Below are 15,842 nucleotides of genomic sequence, written 5' to 3'. Positions count from 1 at the left end.
CCTGCCATTGTGGGGTCCTAGAGATATCTACTACCCCTTTGGAGCTTGTGGATGGTAGTTTTAGGGCCCACTTCATGCTAGTACATAAATTAGCTGCTTCAGTATAATTCAGGGGCTCCCCCAAGGCCATGTCGTGGCCCTTCTACCTGCCAAACCCTTTGCTGCAGGCCACTCTCTGTAGAACATCATCAGAGTTGACAGGGCCGACAGCGGAGGAATCAGACTCAGGGAGAGCATGTATCTGGGCATGGTCATACAGCCAGTGAGCCTCAATAGGAGGTGAGGTCAGGGCTGGGCCTGCAGGAGCTGCCTTGTTTCTCTATAATACGCCCAGCCATCTCTCTCCATCCTTTCTCCCTGATATCATCTATCTCTCCTCCAGGTGGGTCCACATCCCCTTTCAGCAGCCCCATCACCTCTGATGAAGAGTACCTGAGCCCCCCAGAAGAGTTCCCAGAGCCTGAGGAGACCTGGCCCCGAACCCCTACCATGAAGCTCAGTCCTAGCCAGGATGGCGATTCTTCTGACTCCAAGGCACCCCCAACCTTCAAGGTCAGACCCTTGAGGCTGGTATCCAGCCTTCTGTGGACACCCTTCCTTTGTGCACTCCTTATTCTTGAGGCCACACTTAATGGAACCTTGCCCCTTTAACCCTTGTTACCCAGAGACAGTTACAGACTGGTGTGGAAGAGACCTCTGTCCCAGGTCCCCCAGCTCTCAGTAGCCAATGCTATGCTCTATCACCCCTGATGCTTTGGGATTCTCCTTCAGGTCTCACTCATGGACCAATCAGTTAGAGAAGGGCAAGATGTCATTATGAGCATCCGAGTGCAGGGGGAGCCCAAGCCTGTGGTCTCCTGGTAAGTAGCAAACCACTTATGCCACCACCAGAACCGCCCTCCAGGCTAAACCTTAGAGCTGGCTTTGGTACAAGGGGACAGAGCACTAAGGAGCTTCTCTTGGACCTCATCTCAGATATAGCAGGACCCACTCCACACGCCTGCCCATGGCTTCCTCTATGGAGCAGGCATTGGAGCAATGAATGAGTGGCTTCATGTCTGCCCACTTTGGATGAATGGCCAAGACTCCTCTTTGCCGTGTGGAAGGCTGTTTGTCCCCATGCCATCAGCTGAGGCAGGGTGATTTTTGAAGCCAAGCAACCTGTACCCAGCCTGTGGTAGACCTGGTCCTCAAAATTTGTTTCTGAACTGCTGAGTTAAATGTGTTTCTCAGCTGCCCTACCTTGGTGCTTGGAACATTACTTAGCATGTCCTAGTCCCCGCCCCAACACTGGTTTGGGTTATGGTTTTCATTTTTAAGTCTCCGATGTGATTATTACTATTTTTTTAAGGTTGTAAGTTCTTTAGTATCCCTTTTGGGGAGTGGGAATCTATGTTTCTGTTACAAATAAGTGGAAGTAAGATATGGGGACATTTAAGAACTATTTAGAGGTGATGCAGGTTCTAAGATGGGAGAGACCCAAGTGGGTCTAAAAGTACTTGGAGAAGGTAGGAAGGCGGAGCTGGGGTAAACCTAGCTTTGGATCCCAAGGCTGTGTTGATCAGTCAGTGAGGAGGAGAGGGCTTCAGCCAGTGGGGAGGCCCTAGAACCTCCCTCCTTCTGTTACTGTGAATGCAGGTAAGGGTTTCAGGTTCTAAGGCTGTGCTTTTCTCTCTTTGATAGGCTAAGGAATCGCCAGCCTGTGCGCCCAGACCAGCGGCGCTTTGCAGAGGAGGCCGAGGGTGGTCTCTGCCGCTTGCGGATCCTGGCTGCTGAGCGGGGTGACGCTGGCTTCTACACTTGCAAGGCAGTCAATGAGTACGGAGCTCGGCAGTGTGAGGCCCGCCTAGAGGTCCGAGGTGAGAGGCCCATCTACTCCTGAAATCCCTGCCTATCCCAGCCCTTACCCTCCTGACAGCTCACAGCCAACCTCAGTTCCAGGATGTCACACTGAAGGGGCCCCTAGTTCAGCTGCTTGTAATGTAGCTGACTAAATTGAACCCAGAGAAAGGAAGTGACTTTGCCCAAGATCACACGGGAAATGATTCCATACCCAACTGGCTACCCAATTTGCCTTCCCTGTGCTCCGTCATGACAACTCCTCATGGTAGCCAGCAGCCCTGCATCCTGTAGCCAGCCATCCTCTTCCCACACTTCTAAGCTCTTGCTGCCTGCTCTGTGCGGGCCCATTCTTCACTGACCCCCTCGCCCTTCTCTTGTCCCCTGGTTGCCCTCCATATACATACATGTGATTGCTGTGCAGAAACTGTTGTGGTTGGGGTAGCAGTGGGGAGTGGCTGGTGGCTGGACCCGTTCGAAGGGATCATCATGATGGAGGGACATCAGGGGTGCCAGGGTTACAGAGCCCCAAAGTATAGAGAAGGTTCGGCCATGAGAGTTGGGGACATAAGGCAGGGTTTTTAGACAGCTGGCATAATAGGATCTATCCATGCTGCCCTTCAGAGGCTGTTGGACATCCCCTCCCTGTGATATCACAGGGTTAGGAACATCTCCTCAGACCCTTATTCCACCATGGTCCTTTCCTGCCCTCACTGGGCACAGCCCCTTCAAGCCTGGCAAAGGCCAGCTCTATGTGCTTCCCAAGACACTCCTAAGGCCCTGCTGGAGTCCAGACCTACAGTTTTAGTTCCTCTGCCAGGCCTCGCATGCCTTGCTCTCCCTGGTTCCTCTTGTTGCTGTGGTTGCCACCTCTCTGGCAATTCTTCAGTTCCATTCCCTGCCCTCTTCCTTCTCTGGGGTTGAGCTCTACTTCGCTTCTCTGTGTTAACCTGTGTCTCTGTGCTTCTTTCTCTTTGGGCTTCTTTCCAGCAGTCCACAGGCTTTGGGGTGCTCCTAATGGCTATGAGCATCTCCCCCCTTGTTGCTCAAGGTCTCTGTCTGCTGAGGAACCCCAGGGACCAGGCTAGCCACTGGCCCTCCCACCCTAGTGCTGATCTATAGCAAGCTGAAAGTGTCAGTTTTAGAGGCAGCTCCATATCCAGAGGGGCCCTAGCTAGGTCTGCGCGCCTGTGTGCATGTGTGTGTGTGTGTGTGTGTGCGCGCGTGTGTGTGCTGCACTAACCTGCCGCTTGCTGACTGAGGTTTTTGTCTGTACACAGGCGAGTGAGCTCAGGGGGCCACCTGCGCTGCCCCCGCTACCCTCCGAGCTGCGCCCCTGTCTCAGGCACCTCTCGGACCTCGCTGTGTCTCACTGCCTCCTGCCCACAGACCCAGCCGGCTCTCCCTCCGGCCCGGACTTTTCCCTGTTATCCCTGCCTCCCCCTCCCTCCCTAGTCCACGAAGCACCCTGGGGTAGTCCATGGACCCCCGTGGATCCTCCCTCCCTAAGTAGATATGTGGCTGTGCAGGCCAGGAGGCCCCCAGAAGGACTGAGTGCTGGGAAGGGACAACCTTGAGGGGTGCCAAGTTCCCCCAGTCTCCCTATAGGGAGCGTCAAGCGAGTGCATGTGCTGTGCTGCTACAGGCCACTGTCTGTCTATCTGTCTGTCTGTCTGTGTGTCTGTGACAGTCAGGGAAGAATGCCTCTGAGCTGAGGTGGAATAAGACGGAACTAGATGACAATACATGGCATCCATGGGATGGAGGGGCGCAGAGGAGCAGGTACAGTGGCTAAGACGATTACTGGGAAAAGGCAGGGCACTGATGATTTCAGAAATAGACTTTTAATGGCACAACACTTTCTATTCCACAAGAGACCAAAAGCCAGAGGCCTGTGGCTAAGCCCTGGCTGCTGGCAAGCTTAGGATCCAGAGGGCCACCCCTTTTCACAGACACGTCTGACATGCTCTAACTGGGAATGAGAGAGAAAGCCAGGCTGAGCATAGGAGCAGGGGCATAGTGGGGTGGAGACTTGGAAATACTATTTCGTAGCTCAAATAAAGTCCAGTTTGTACCCATCTAGTGTGCCGTGTTTTCTTTACCTCCGCCGCCGTTGCAGCTGCCACCATCCTTTCGGATACCCTCCCTCAACCCCTTTCACCTCTCATCACTTCTCCCTCCTTGGGGCCAACATAGGTTCCCATCTCAGAGCCAGGTCTAGGGGCTCCTTGCTGTCTTGCCTGGGGCGGATGGGCTTTCCCAGTCTCCAGAGGAACCAAATGCATCTCTCTCTCTGTATCTGTCTGTCTCTCTGTGTGTGCGTGTGTGTGCGTCTTCCTTGCCCCGTGTGTCTCTGCTCTGTTTGTGCCCCCTGTGGCTGCCCTCCCCTCAGCACACCCTGAAAGCCGGTCCCTGGCCGTGCTGGCCCCCCTGCAGGACGTGGACGTGGGGGCCGGGGAGATGGCGCTGTTTGAGTGCCTGGTGGCAGGTCCAACCGACGTGGAGGTGGACTGGCTGTGCCGCGGCCGCCTGCTGCAGCCTGCGCTGCTCAAATGCAAGATGCATTTTGATGGCCGCAAATGCAAGCTGCTGCTCACCTCTGTGCATGAAGACGACAGTGGTGTCTACACGTGCAAGCTGAGCACAGCCAAAGGTACCCACTCACTCAGGTGCTAGGGCTGTCGTGGTGCCCAGAGCTGGGGAGGGAACCGGAAGACAGGGTGCGGAACAGATGCCCAGGAAGTGGGGGCAGGAGATGGTATGGGCCACTGGCTCCCCAAACAATGAGCATGTAGATCAGTGGTTCTCAGTTTTCCTAATACTGCGACCTTTTAATACAGTTTTTCATGTTGTGGAGACCACACCCCCCATAGAATTTTTGTTGCTATTTCATAACTGTAATTTTGCTATGGTTATGACTCATAATGTAAATGTCTGACATGCAGGGTATCTGATATGCAACCCCTGTGAAAAGGTAATTGGATGCTGGGGGGTCGCGACCCACAGGTTGAGAACCACTGACTGAGCGCACTATTTGGGACAAAAAGTGATGCTATTCCCGGGCCCAGCAAATCCATTGAGATGTAGCACACAGACCTGACTCGGGCATCTCTATTCTTGCTCTGCATGTTGCCAAGTGCATGTCTTTAGACAAGTCACTTCCTCTGTGTGAGCTGTATTCTATCCATCCATGAAAGGGAAATGGTGCTACCTACCAGGCAGGGGGATTGGCAGGATTGGGGCGATGATGACCCCTGCAGAGAACAAAACCCTGTGCCTGTCATGGATGCCAGCTGTTGTTACTATGGATGGCATCCCTGTCCTGGTCCTGTTCTCTCTGGAGAACAGAGATGAGGGCACCTGCCTCTGGGGCAGGGGGTATAGAGCGGGACCAGGAGGCATCTGCTCTGGGTGTATGACAGGTGTGGGGGCATGAACCGGACACAGGAAAGTCTGGGGGAGGGGCTTCTCTTCAAGAACCTTCTCACTCAGAATCAAGCTATGTTTCATCTTGAGTGGGCAGAGTAAGGTAAGAACTTCATCAGGTCCCGTGCCCCTGTGGTGTCCCCAGTCCCCCTTGGGAGGCTTCTACGCGTCCTTGTTGACCTCCCACCTCCTAAGAAGGCCTGGTCTATGAATCTTCGCCCATGGCCTCAGCCCTCACTTTCAGCTCAGGCTCTTAAGGATGGCGTGAACCTGTAAGATGAGGTGTCTGGGCCTCCACAGACTTCTTTGACCCAGTGCCGCCGCCCACTTCCTCACAGATGAGCTGACCTGCAGTGCCCGGCTGACGGTCCGGCCATCGCTGGCGCCTCTGTTCACCCGGTTGCTGGAAGATGCAGAGGTGCTGGAAGGCCGTGCTGCCCGCTTGGATTGCAAGATCAGCGGCACCCCACCTCCCTCCGTTACCTGGACTCATTTTGGTATGGTCCCCCGCTCTGAATATGTTGAGAAGGCATCAAGGGCTAAGACAGACAGGGCTTGCTGCTATAGGAGATCTGTGTCTGTACCCCCCCCCCCAGGCCACCCTGTGATTGAGAGCGAGAACCTGCGGCTGCGACAGGATGGGGGACTGCATTCACTGCACATTGCCCGGGTGGGAAGTGAAGACGAGGGACTTTATGAAGTCAGTGCCACCAACACGCACGGCCAGGCCCACTGCTCTGCCCAGCTGTATGTGGAGGAACCTCGGACAGCCGCCTCTGGCCCCAGGTACCCCCTAGGCCTCTAGGTGCTGCCTGGAGTGCCTCTGAGGGACCCTCACCCTGAGCCGGAGGTGGGGGGCATAGCTGTGCACATCTGGACAGCCGTGTGGTTCTTACAGCTCAAAGTTGGAGAAGATGCCGTCCATCCCTGAGGAGCCAGAGCACGGGGATCTGGAGAGGCTGTCTATTCCAGACTTCCTGCGGCCACTGCAGGATCTGGAAGTGGGACTAGCTAAAGAGGCCATGCTGGAGTGCCAAGTGACCGGCCTGCCCTATCCTACCATCAGCTGGTTCCACAACGGTCACCGAATTCAAAGCAGTGATGACCGGCGCATGACACAGTGTATGTGACTGGGAAGGGACCCAGCAACCTCTTGGCTTTTTGGATACTTCCCTAGGGACCCCTCATGTCTTCCCTTCTTAATTTGTTTAGAGATGGGAGGGTCTGGGGGAGAGAACCTTTAGGGGCTCTGAGGTCCGTCTGAGCCCACAGTGTCACCCCAAGTGGCTCTGTTCGCACTTACCGGGCAGGCAGTACAGCCTGGGGCTGACCAGCAAGCAGGTTACAAAACCCACAGCGCCTTTCCTCCCTCATTAGCAACTGAGCTGTGAGGAGAATGAAATCAGTGATATATATCACCCAAAGCAGGGCCTGGTAGATAGCAAGCGGTCAGCAAATGATAAATCATATGACAGTTTTTTGTTGCCACCGCTCTCTCTCACTGTTGATAAAGCCGCGCTGCCCAGATGCCTAAGAAATCTCAGTGGAAAGGCTGGGACGCACAGGGTCTGGCTGAAGGGAAGCTGCTGCGGATACAAAGAACAGGATGTTTTGCGTTAGAGTCCTCTTGCCTGGTTGCTTTCCCAAGGGAACACTTGTGTTCTATTGTTGAAGCAACATGAATCTCATGCAAGTTCTTCCTGCCTTCACCCGTGACGGTTTTCTTCTGTAGCTGCAAGGCCCGAAGACAGGACAGGGACAGTCTCACTTTGCTGTAGGCCTGTGAGGCAGGTACTCTTATACCTGTTTACAGATGGGGAAACTGAGGCTTAGAGAGGTACAGACACTTCCTCAAAGGTAAGCAAGGACCTCCTGACCCAAGTTCATCTCTTGAAAAGCCTGCTCTTCACTAGGGGCGTAGCTCAGTAGGTAAAGTGCTTGCCAGCATCCTCGAGCCCTGGTTGTGACCTTTATTACTGCGTAAACTGGGCATGGTGGCATGCCCCTGCAATGCCAGGATTCGAGAGACAGAGATGGGAGAATCAGAAGTTCAAGGTCATTCTCAGCTGCATGGTGATTTCTAGGCTAATTGGAGTACATGAAACCCTGTCAGAGGAAAGGGAGTATGGGAGAGAGAGGAAAGAAGAAAGGAAAGAGAACTAAAGACTGTTGTTAGTCACTCACAGTCGGTTGGTTCTCCAACTCCACCCTCATCTCATCTCTAGTACCACGCCAGCAGCCCTGACAGCCTGACCCTTGCTCCCTCTAGTAGCTGTCATTGCTCAGTCACAGACTCTCCTGTGTCCCCATTTCCTTTGAGGCTCTGGTCGGTGTCTGTCTCAGGATCTGAGCTGACGTCTCTGCTGTGCCCGTATCTGGGGCCACTGGCAGCCTTTGGCTTCTCCTCCCTTGGAAACAGCGCAGGCAGAGATAAATGAGTGGACGGCCGCTGGAAGGGAGATAACTGCTAAAGGAAGACAGGAGTGTTTGGGAACATCCCTGCTGGGAAAGAGAACAGTACAGGCTGCCCCTTCTTCATGTCCTGCCAGAGACAGCCTCCTTATCACTGATGGAGCAGAGTGCAAGGAACGAGCTTTGGAACGAAATGGAACTTAAGTCCAAACCATTCCTTCCTCATCCATTAGCTGGGTGACCTTGGACAAGCCAGTTAATGTCTCTGACCTCGCTGGTAAATGGGGATAATTTTGTAAAACTGTTGAAAGGATTAGGGTTGAGAAAACCAAGTCATGCACCTGGTGTAGGATAGACACAGAGCAGGCAACTCTTATTGTAATTTATACTATGACACATATTTGGCACTTACTGCATGCAGAGTGTTGAGTTCTGGGTGGGACAAGCAGAGCTGGACAGGAGCTGTCACAGATGTAAAAAGGAAAAATCGTCAAAATCATTGGGACCCAGCAATGAGCTTCAAGAGGTCTGGAGACCCAGGGAGGGCATCAGGGTACTGGAAGGAGGGGGAGGGGGTGGGGCCATAGCAGGCTGAGATTCATGGCATGTGCCTGAACTATGTTTTAAAGGAGAAGGGAGCTTTAGATAAGAGTTGAGAGCATTCTGAATGGGAGGAATTTGATGAGCTGAGATTCAGTGGTGGAACTCATGTGGCCTGTTTAGGGACCCAGTCATCCACAAGAGTTGGGAAGGAATAGCCAGGTGGTGAGAAGGGCATTGGGGTCGCTAGGTTTGGCCGATCTCCGGTAGATTTTCCTCAGACTCTGTTGGAGATGAGGCGCAGGCAGTGGTCACTGGGGTGAGAAGAGACTCGGGGAGGGACGTACTAACAAAACTTTGTCACAGCCTTGACTTGGAAGTTACAACCCTTTGGAGGTACAGGAATGAGGGGCTATCACAGGGACAAAGGCAAGCCTTGTGTGACAAGAAGATGCCAAGCGACTAGGCCTGAAATGCTCAAAGAGGAACGAGGACCAGCCTTGGCTACAGGAAATGCATGTCTCGTGATGGCTTCCCTATGCTGTCCCCCTTGCCCTCTCCCTGCAGTAGGAAGCACATGTGTGGTCAAGCTTGATCTCTCATGAGCGGAGTATTCTTCTGACCACCCGTGTGTCACTGTCCCTCCCCCACAGACAGGGATATACATCGCCTAGTGTTCCCAGCTGTGGGGCCTCAGCACGCTGGTGTCTACAAGAGCGTCATCGCCAACAAGCTGGGCAAAGCTGCCTGCTACGCTCACCTCTATGTCACAGGTGAGGCCAAAATCCTCCTTAGTAGTTTTGTCCAATGTGACCTCTGGAACCATCCGAGAGCTAGGCCAGAGGTGGCCGGGGGGGGGGGGCTCTACACTAGCTCCCCCTCCACTCCTGAGGGAGCGGCTGCCATTGCCCCTATGTCTATGGTTGAGCCTCAGCCCCAGCTTCCCGACTAAGGCTGGAGCTCCTGTAGAGATGTTAGTCTCTGAAACACCCCCACACCTTCCACCCGTGGCTTCCAGATGTGGTTCCAGGCCCCCCAGATGGCGCTCCGCAGGTAGTGGCTGTGACAGGAAAGATGGTGACGCTCACGTGGAACCCACCCAGGAGTCTGGACATGGCTATTGGTGGGTCAGGGCCACACAGGGTAGAGGGTAGGGATGAGGCCTGAACAGAGAATGCTCAGGCAAGGCCACTACAAGGTCTGGGCTTTTGAGCCTATGATGGGGTGGCGGGGGAGTGGCTAGTGCACTAGAAGTGGGACCAGGAACATTCTGCTATTTCTTCTCTAGACCCAGATTCCCTGACATACACTGTGCAGCACCAGGTGTTGGGCTCAGACCAGTGGACAGCACTGGTCACGGGCCTGCGGGAGCCTGAGTGGGCAGCCACAGGGCTGAAGAAGGGGCTCCAGCACATCTTCCGGGTCCTCAGCACCAGCGGCAAGAGCAGCAGCAAGCCCTCAGCACCGTCGGAGCCCGTGCAGCTGTTAGAGCATGGTGAGCTGATGCTGTGTGGCCAGGGGAGGGGTCAGTGACCAACTGGGCAGCCACAGCGTGAATGGTGTCGCTTGGGCCAGATCCCATCCCATCAGCGGCAGCAGTGGTCTGGGTACAAGGTGAAAGCTTTGGTGTTGTTAATCCTTCCTGAGCTGCTTCCTGGCTCTGTTCTGCTTCTCTGGGCCTCAACTTCTCCATCTGTACCACTGGAACTTTAGTGGGGTTGGGGGGAAAGTGTAGCAGGTCCCATGGCCCCACTGTCAGCCTGTGTTCTCCTCCCCCAAGGCCCACCCCTGGAAGAGGCTCCATCCGTGCTGGACAAACCAGACATTGTGTATGTGGTAGAGGGCCAGCCTGCTTGTGTCACCGTCACCTTCAACCATGTGGAGGCCCAGGTTGTCTGGCGGAGGTAGGAGTCCTTACTCAACCTGTCCCCGACCTGTGGTAGTCCAGTCCCATCCCCAGCCGGCAAGATCACCCGTCATTTCTTCCTTAGCTGCCGAGGAGCCCTTCTAGAGGCACGCACAGGCGTGTACGAACTGAGGCAGCCAGACGACGACCAGTACTGTCTTCAGATCTGCCGGGTGAGCCGCCGAGACCTAGGGTCCCTCACCTGCACTGCCCGAAACCGCCATGGCACAAAGGCCTGCTCAGTCACCCTGGAGCTGGCAGGTGGGTGACAACTTCTTACTATTCCTCCCTCTCAGGCAGCTGCCATTGCTGGAGACTCAAGTCCATGTCCTTCCTCTCATTCCTGTCCTTCTAGTGACAATACCAGTATTAGTAATAATAAGAGGAATAAACTAATATTTATTGAGCATGCATGATGACATATTCTATAATAACTGCACTCAGGAAGCCAAGGTAGGAAGATTATGAGTTTGAGGTCACCTGGGCCACAAGTGAAGGAGATCTAGTCTTAAAATAAAATAAAATAAAAGTCTTGACTGTAGCTCACTGTAGAGTACTTGCCTAGCACAAGACAAGGTCTGGTCCATTGGCACTGACACACACTCACACATATATACACATGTTATGTGTAATGTTACAGATAGGACTTAGCATCTCATATGAGCCAGGATCAATATGAAGAACTGCACCTATTTAGTGTGCCAGCCTTGTGAGGTGGGGTTAGTTGTCATTCCCATTTCACAGATGAGGAAGCAAGGTCAGAGTGTGAAGTGACCTGGCCCAAGGTCTCAGAGTCTGATAAGCACAGGATCTGGGTTCAAGTTCCCATGTCAGACGGCAAAGCTGTGAGTACCATTAGCTTGTGTGCTAAAGACAGCGAGGGAACAGTGTCTCAGCTGAAACAGGGTGGGAGGAGGAGCTGATAAAGAAGCAAATGCCCTCAAGCAATCCATCACCTGCCACTTGGCTCTGAGGCTCCTGGCTGCACTTCAGCAATGCCAGTTTGACGGTGTCCCTGTCACCTTTAACCATGTGCGGGCCTAGAACCCAAGTCCCTTTCTGTAGTTTCTCCTTTCAAGTCAGGTCTTCTGGAGCTGTAGTGTGCATTTAGTGGCCACTGGTGTGTGTGTGTGTGTGTGTGTGTGTGTGTGTGTGTGTGTGTGTGTTTGCTTGTTAGTCAACTCCAGGATCTATAGCTGCCGCTGAAAACTTCAGATCCACCTAAACTGGATGTTCTTACCTCCTGAGTGGAAACAGTCCCGGCCAAAAGCAAAGAAAGTGACAATTTAGCACGAGCTATGAACAAATGGACACTTTCTGTTGCAGAAGAAAAAAAAAGGTGGTAGCACCTTTAATCCCAGCACTCAGATAGGCCAGTCTCTGTGAGTTCGAGGCCAGCCTGATCTACAGAGCTTGCAAAGCGAGTTCCAAGACATCTGTTACATAGAGAAACGCTGTCTCGAAAAACAAACAAACAAATCATTGAAGTTCACTCAAAACCTCCAGAGTTTCGACCTTGATAGATTGCCTCTCCCCTCAGCAGACAAGGACCAAGGGGAGACAGCTGTGAAGTGGGCACAAGCAGTCACAGGGGCATGCAGACAAGGTGATCCCTCCTGTGCGCACGGGGTTTCCATTCCTGGAGTTTTGCTCCTGCCCGGCTCCCACCCTGCCCTTCCTACTCAAACACCACTCTGTCCCCAGATCGCAGTATCTGCTGGACTTGTCACCCTTCTCAGGTGTAGCCAAATTTAGGGCTCAGAGAGGCCTAGGAGCCTGCATCCTAGCTGTCGTGGATGGTGACTGAGGGAGACTATCTTAATCAGCCATACTCAAAAGGGACCTGGGGCTTATACCAGATTCTCCATTCTGCTTGGCCCTGTTCCACCATCAGCTCTGCAGGCTGGGTAGAAAGGCAGCCCCCTTCCCTTCCTGTCTGCCATGGAACAGCCTCTCCCCCAGACCCAGAATGGCCTCTCCCGTTCTCTGTATAAAGCCAGGCAGGTCCCTGTGGTGGCAGCAATCTATACTCAGCTTGCTTTATTTTTTTCCCCTTGGGGCTTGATTACTCTTACTCTCACTCCTCTTAAAGCTGGGGTCCTGAAGACACGCTCAGAATACAGGGCAAGAAATTCACAGACTTGTCAAGGCACACTGCAAAGTGTATTTAGTTCTACCATGAGAATTAGAGGCTGCCTGGCAGGGAACCATGCGGCCGAGAGTTCACTCCTAGACTGTCCGGTTAATATTTGGACAGGGCCTTTTTGTTCACTTGCTCTCTCCCAGGCATAGAAGGCTTCCTAGACGTTTAAATAAGACTCAGAGAGAAACACTTCAAGATAGAGGCGGTGTGCTTGAGGGGCTTCATTCTAGGTCACAGCCCCAGGTCCTCCTGCAGGGACTAGACTAAGTAGAGTCAGTGAGAGGCCACCAGGTGGGGTGTTGAGAGGAGCAGTCACCCACAGGGGGCAGCACCGAGCCACACTGCACCAGCCTCATGGTTACTGCAGGGAGAGAAGGGTTGGATAGATAGCCAGACTAGAAACATGAAATCCAGATTTCTTCTGTGTGTTAAAATGTCCCAATTTCAAAGCCATCAAATGAATCTTAAGGGTCCCACAAAGCAACTTGTGCCGGTCAGTGACAGTCAATGCTTCTGAGCCTTGGAAAGCAACTTCGTTAGGGTTTACCGAGAGGGCCCCATCAGGAACTCTGGTATCCTCAGGCATGGTGGGGGAAATGGGGGGGAGTGGGGGTGGAGTCTGGGAGGCCGGGGCCTAGTTGCTGATAGGGACAGGGGCTGAGGAGACAGGCACCTGTGAGGATGACACCTGTCCTCTCCTGTCCCCGTGTGTCGCAGAGGCCCCTCGGTTTGAGTCCATCATGGAAGATGTGGAGGTGGGACCTGGAGAAACAGCCCGCTTTGCTGTGGTGGTTGAGGGGAAACCACTGCCAGACATCATGTGGTACAAGGTCAGAGGGTAATGCAGGCTGCAGCAGCTGGCATGGAGCCTGGGGTCTGTACAGTCCTGGGAGGCCTTAGAAGAGAAGTTTCTGGGCAGAGGTGTGGGCAGGAGGAGGTGGGACTCCGGGGACTAACTGAGGAGTTAGGGGCTTTTTTTTTTCTGAGACAGGGTTTCTCTGTGTAGTCCTGGCTGTCCTGGAATTTGCTCTGCAGACCAGGCAGGCCTGGAGCACATAGCGATCTGCCTGCCTCTGCTTCCTGAGTGCTAGGATTAAAGATGTGCACCACCACTGCCTGGCATGGGTTAGGGATTCTTAGCAAGAGATAAGGGAGAAGCTGGTTCTGGCCTTCAGGTCCAAATGAAAGAGACTGTGTGGTATGGAGGAAAAGCTAGCCCCCAGGTAGCAGTAAGGTCAGACCCAGGTGACATGTACCCCTGGCAGGATGAGGTGCTGCTGACCGATAGCAACCACGTGAGCTTCGTGTATGAGGAGAACGAGTGTTCTCTGGTGGTGCTCAGCGCAGGAACCGAGGATGGAGGCGTTTATACCTGCACAGCTCGGAACCTGGCGGGCGAAGTCTCCTGCAAGGCAGAGTTGTCTGTGCATTCAGGTGCTTTAGTATTTGGGGGAGAAGGGGCAGGAAGTACCCTGCCCTTCATTTCTTACACCACATCCTCGTCCCAGCCCGAGTACAGTATTCTATCCTTTGTCTTTTGAATCTGTCCCATGTCTCCCATCTCTGCCCTTGCTTCTATCTGCCCCACTCCCAACATGGGAACATCTAACTATCTCCTCCCCAGCTCAGACAGCTATGGAGGTCGAGGGGGTCGGAGAGGATGAGGAGCACCGAGGTAGAAGGCTTAGCGACTACTACGACATCCACCAAGAGATTGGCAGGTGCGGGACCAGGAAGAGCTGGCATCAAGGACCGAACGGGGCTGCTGGGTCCTGAGGGCCAGAAAAGATGGAAAGTCAGCTCTGTAGTGATGGTGGTGTCCTGTCACCCTCCCTGTGTCCTCCAGGGGTGCCTTCTCCTACCTGCGGCGTGTGGTGGAACGGAGCTCTGGCCTGGAGTTTGCAGCCAAGTTCATCCCTAGCCAGGCTAAGCCCAAGGCATCAGCAAGACGTGAAGCCCGGTTACTGGCCCGACTCCAGCATGACTGTGTGCTCTACTTCCACGAAGCCTTCGAGAGGCGCCGGGGACTTGTCATTGTCACTGAGCTGTATCCTGGGACAAGACAGGGAAAGAGTGTCCTTTGTAAAGGCAAACCGGGAGCATGTTTTGCCCTCTGCAAAGTGGTCCTTTGAGCTCGGGCTATCACTGGGGTGGGATCTGAGCATGCTCAGAGCCCTAGGTTCAGCCGACAGCACTGCATAGAAGAGAATGTAGAGGCACACACCTGGGACCCCAGTACTGGGAGGGAGACCAGAAGCTTATAGTCATGTTCCACATAGCCCAGTTTAGGTTTACATCAACCCCTTAAAAACGGTGAGCCCATGGGCAGTCGGGATGAATGATGAATCTGGAGACGCCTGTGAAAACCATTTCTAGATCCAGTTCATGCCAGGCATAGTGGTATATGCCTTCAATTCCAGCTGTCAGGAGTTATAGACAAGTAGATCTCTTTGAGTTAAAGGCCAGCCTAGTTTACAAAGAATTCCAGGATAGGTTGATCTACATAATGAGATCTTGTCTCAGGAAGAAAAAAAAAAAAGAAGAAAGAAAAGGAAAGAAAGAAAGCCTTAAGTTTACATAGCATTAGTATGTGCTTGACAATGCTCATGGATTTTACACTTAGTATATACTCAGTCCTCACGTATATCTACCCAGTAGAATTTCATCCTTATTTTCTAGCTGATGAAAGAAGAATAGCCGGGCAGTGGTGGAGCACACCCTTAAATCCTAACACTTGGGAGCCGGAGGCAGGTAGATCTCTGAGTTCGAGGCCAGCCTTGTCTACAGAGTGAGTTCCAGAAGAGCCAGGATTATTACACAGGGAAACCCTGCCTCAAAACAAACAAACAAACAAAAAAGAGGCATACAGAGGTTAAATGGTGATTTCTAAGGTCCCGCAGCTAGCAAACGCCATATGTTTTCATCATAGGGTGCAATGCAGTGTATCTGCACATTTGACCGGACCCTGCTCAGGTGAGAGCCCATACCTTGTTTGACTAAGGAGGACTCTTCACAAAGTCACACCTTTCTCTCACTGTACTAAACAAAGGCACATTTTGCTAGCAATGCCCGGCAATTGACTTGACCCTCCTGGAGCAGGGACACTGTGACCTGAACAACAAGCAGCTTCTTAGGCTTCATTGTTTAAGTCCAGACTTCAGCAAAATGGCAAATAATTTCATTACATGGACTCCTGGGTTCCTCTCCAATATAGTTGAGGAGTTCCATCTACAGTCAACAAGATTCTACTGTATCAAATCCTATAAAATGCTCCATAGGCCAGGGGAGGAGCTGTCACCTTCATTCCACTCCATGAGGAAACCTATGCTCAGAAAGGGTAAGGGAGCAGGTCCCCCCATGTGTATAACCTGAGGCCAGGAGTGTCTGGACCTATCTGTGTCAGAGATGCTTTGTGGGGAAGGAGGGCCTGGGCTCAGTGCTGGGCTGCATCAGGTAGTTCGTGCTTGCTGCTTCTCCTTGACCTATGACACAGGTGCACAGAAGAGCTTCTAGAACGCATGGCCAGGAAGCCCACCGTGTGTGAGTCTGAGGTGAGGGCAGTGGGTGGCAGGGGCC

The 15,842-nt window shown here is 53.1% G+C and overlaps 1 protein-coding gene across 9 annotated transcripts in view; it reads left to right on the top strand.

The window, feature by feature from the left end:
• The window catches only part of Speg (striated muscle enriched protein kinase), a 49,815-nt gene that overhangs the window by 18,847 nt on the left and 15,126 nt on the right, over positions 1-15,842 (top strand). For 7 of the 9 annotated variants that reach the window (XM_050161024.1, XM_050161022.1, XM_050161023.1 and 4 more), the window contains 17 exons: positions 383-552; positions 772-860; positions 1,684-1,859; positions 4,232-4,492; positions 5,604-5,762; positions 5,862-6,051; positions 6,164-6,387; positions 8,871-8,990; positions 9,236-9,340; positions 9,506-9,712; positions 9,998-10,121; positions 10,209-10,384; positions 12,984-13,096; positions 13,532-13,700; positions 13,891-13,987; positions 14,113-14,313; positions 15,760-15,817. In XM_050161024.1, coding sequence (XP_050016981.1) covers positions 383-552; positions 772-860; positions 1,684-1,859; positions 4,232-4,492; positions 5,604-5,762; positions 5,862-6,051; positions 6,164-6,387; positions 8,871-8,990; positions 9,236-9,340; positions 9,506-9,712; positions 9,998-10,121; positions 10,209-10,384; positions 12,984-13,096; positions 13,532-13,700; positions 13,891-13,987; positions 14,113-14,313; positions 15,760-15,817 — 2,639 coding nt within the window. Of the gene's footprint in view, positions 1-382; positions 553-771; positions 861-1,683; positions 1,860-3,119; positions 3,918-4,231; positions 4,493-5,603; positions 5,763-5,861; positions 6,052-6,163; positions 6,388-8,870; positions 8,991-9,235; positions 9,341-9,505; positions 9,713-9,997; positions 10,122-10,208; positions 10,385-12,983; positions 13,097-13,531; positions 13,701-13,890; positions 13,988-14,112; positions 14,314-15,759; positions 15,818-15,842 lie in introns of those variants that run through there. The other 2 variants (XR_007595212.1, XM_050161027.1) reach the window with 2 other exon arrangements.

The sequence above is a fragment of the Alexandromys fortis genome, unplaced genomic scaffold (genome assembly GCF_014885135.2).
Source record: "Alexandromys fortis isolate MF-2015 unplaced genomic scaffold, M_Fortis_MF-2015_v1.1 scaffold_98, whole genome shotgun sequence".
Lineage (NCBI taxonomy): Eukaryota > Metazoa > Chordata > Mammalia > Rodentia > Cricetidae > Alexandromys > Alexandromys fortis.
Note: the sequence above shows the minus strand (reverse complement) of the source record. Positions and strands in the feature narration are given on the sequence as shown.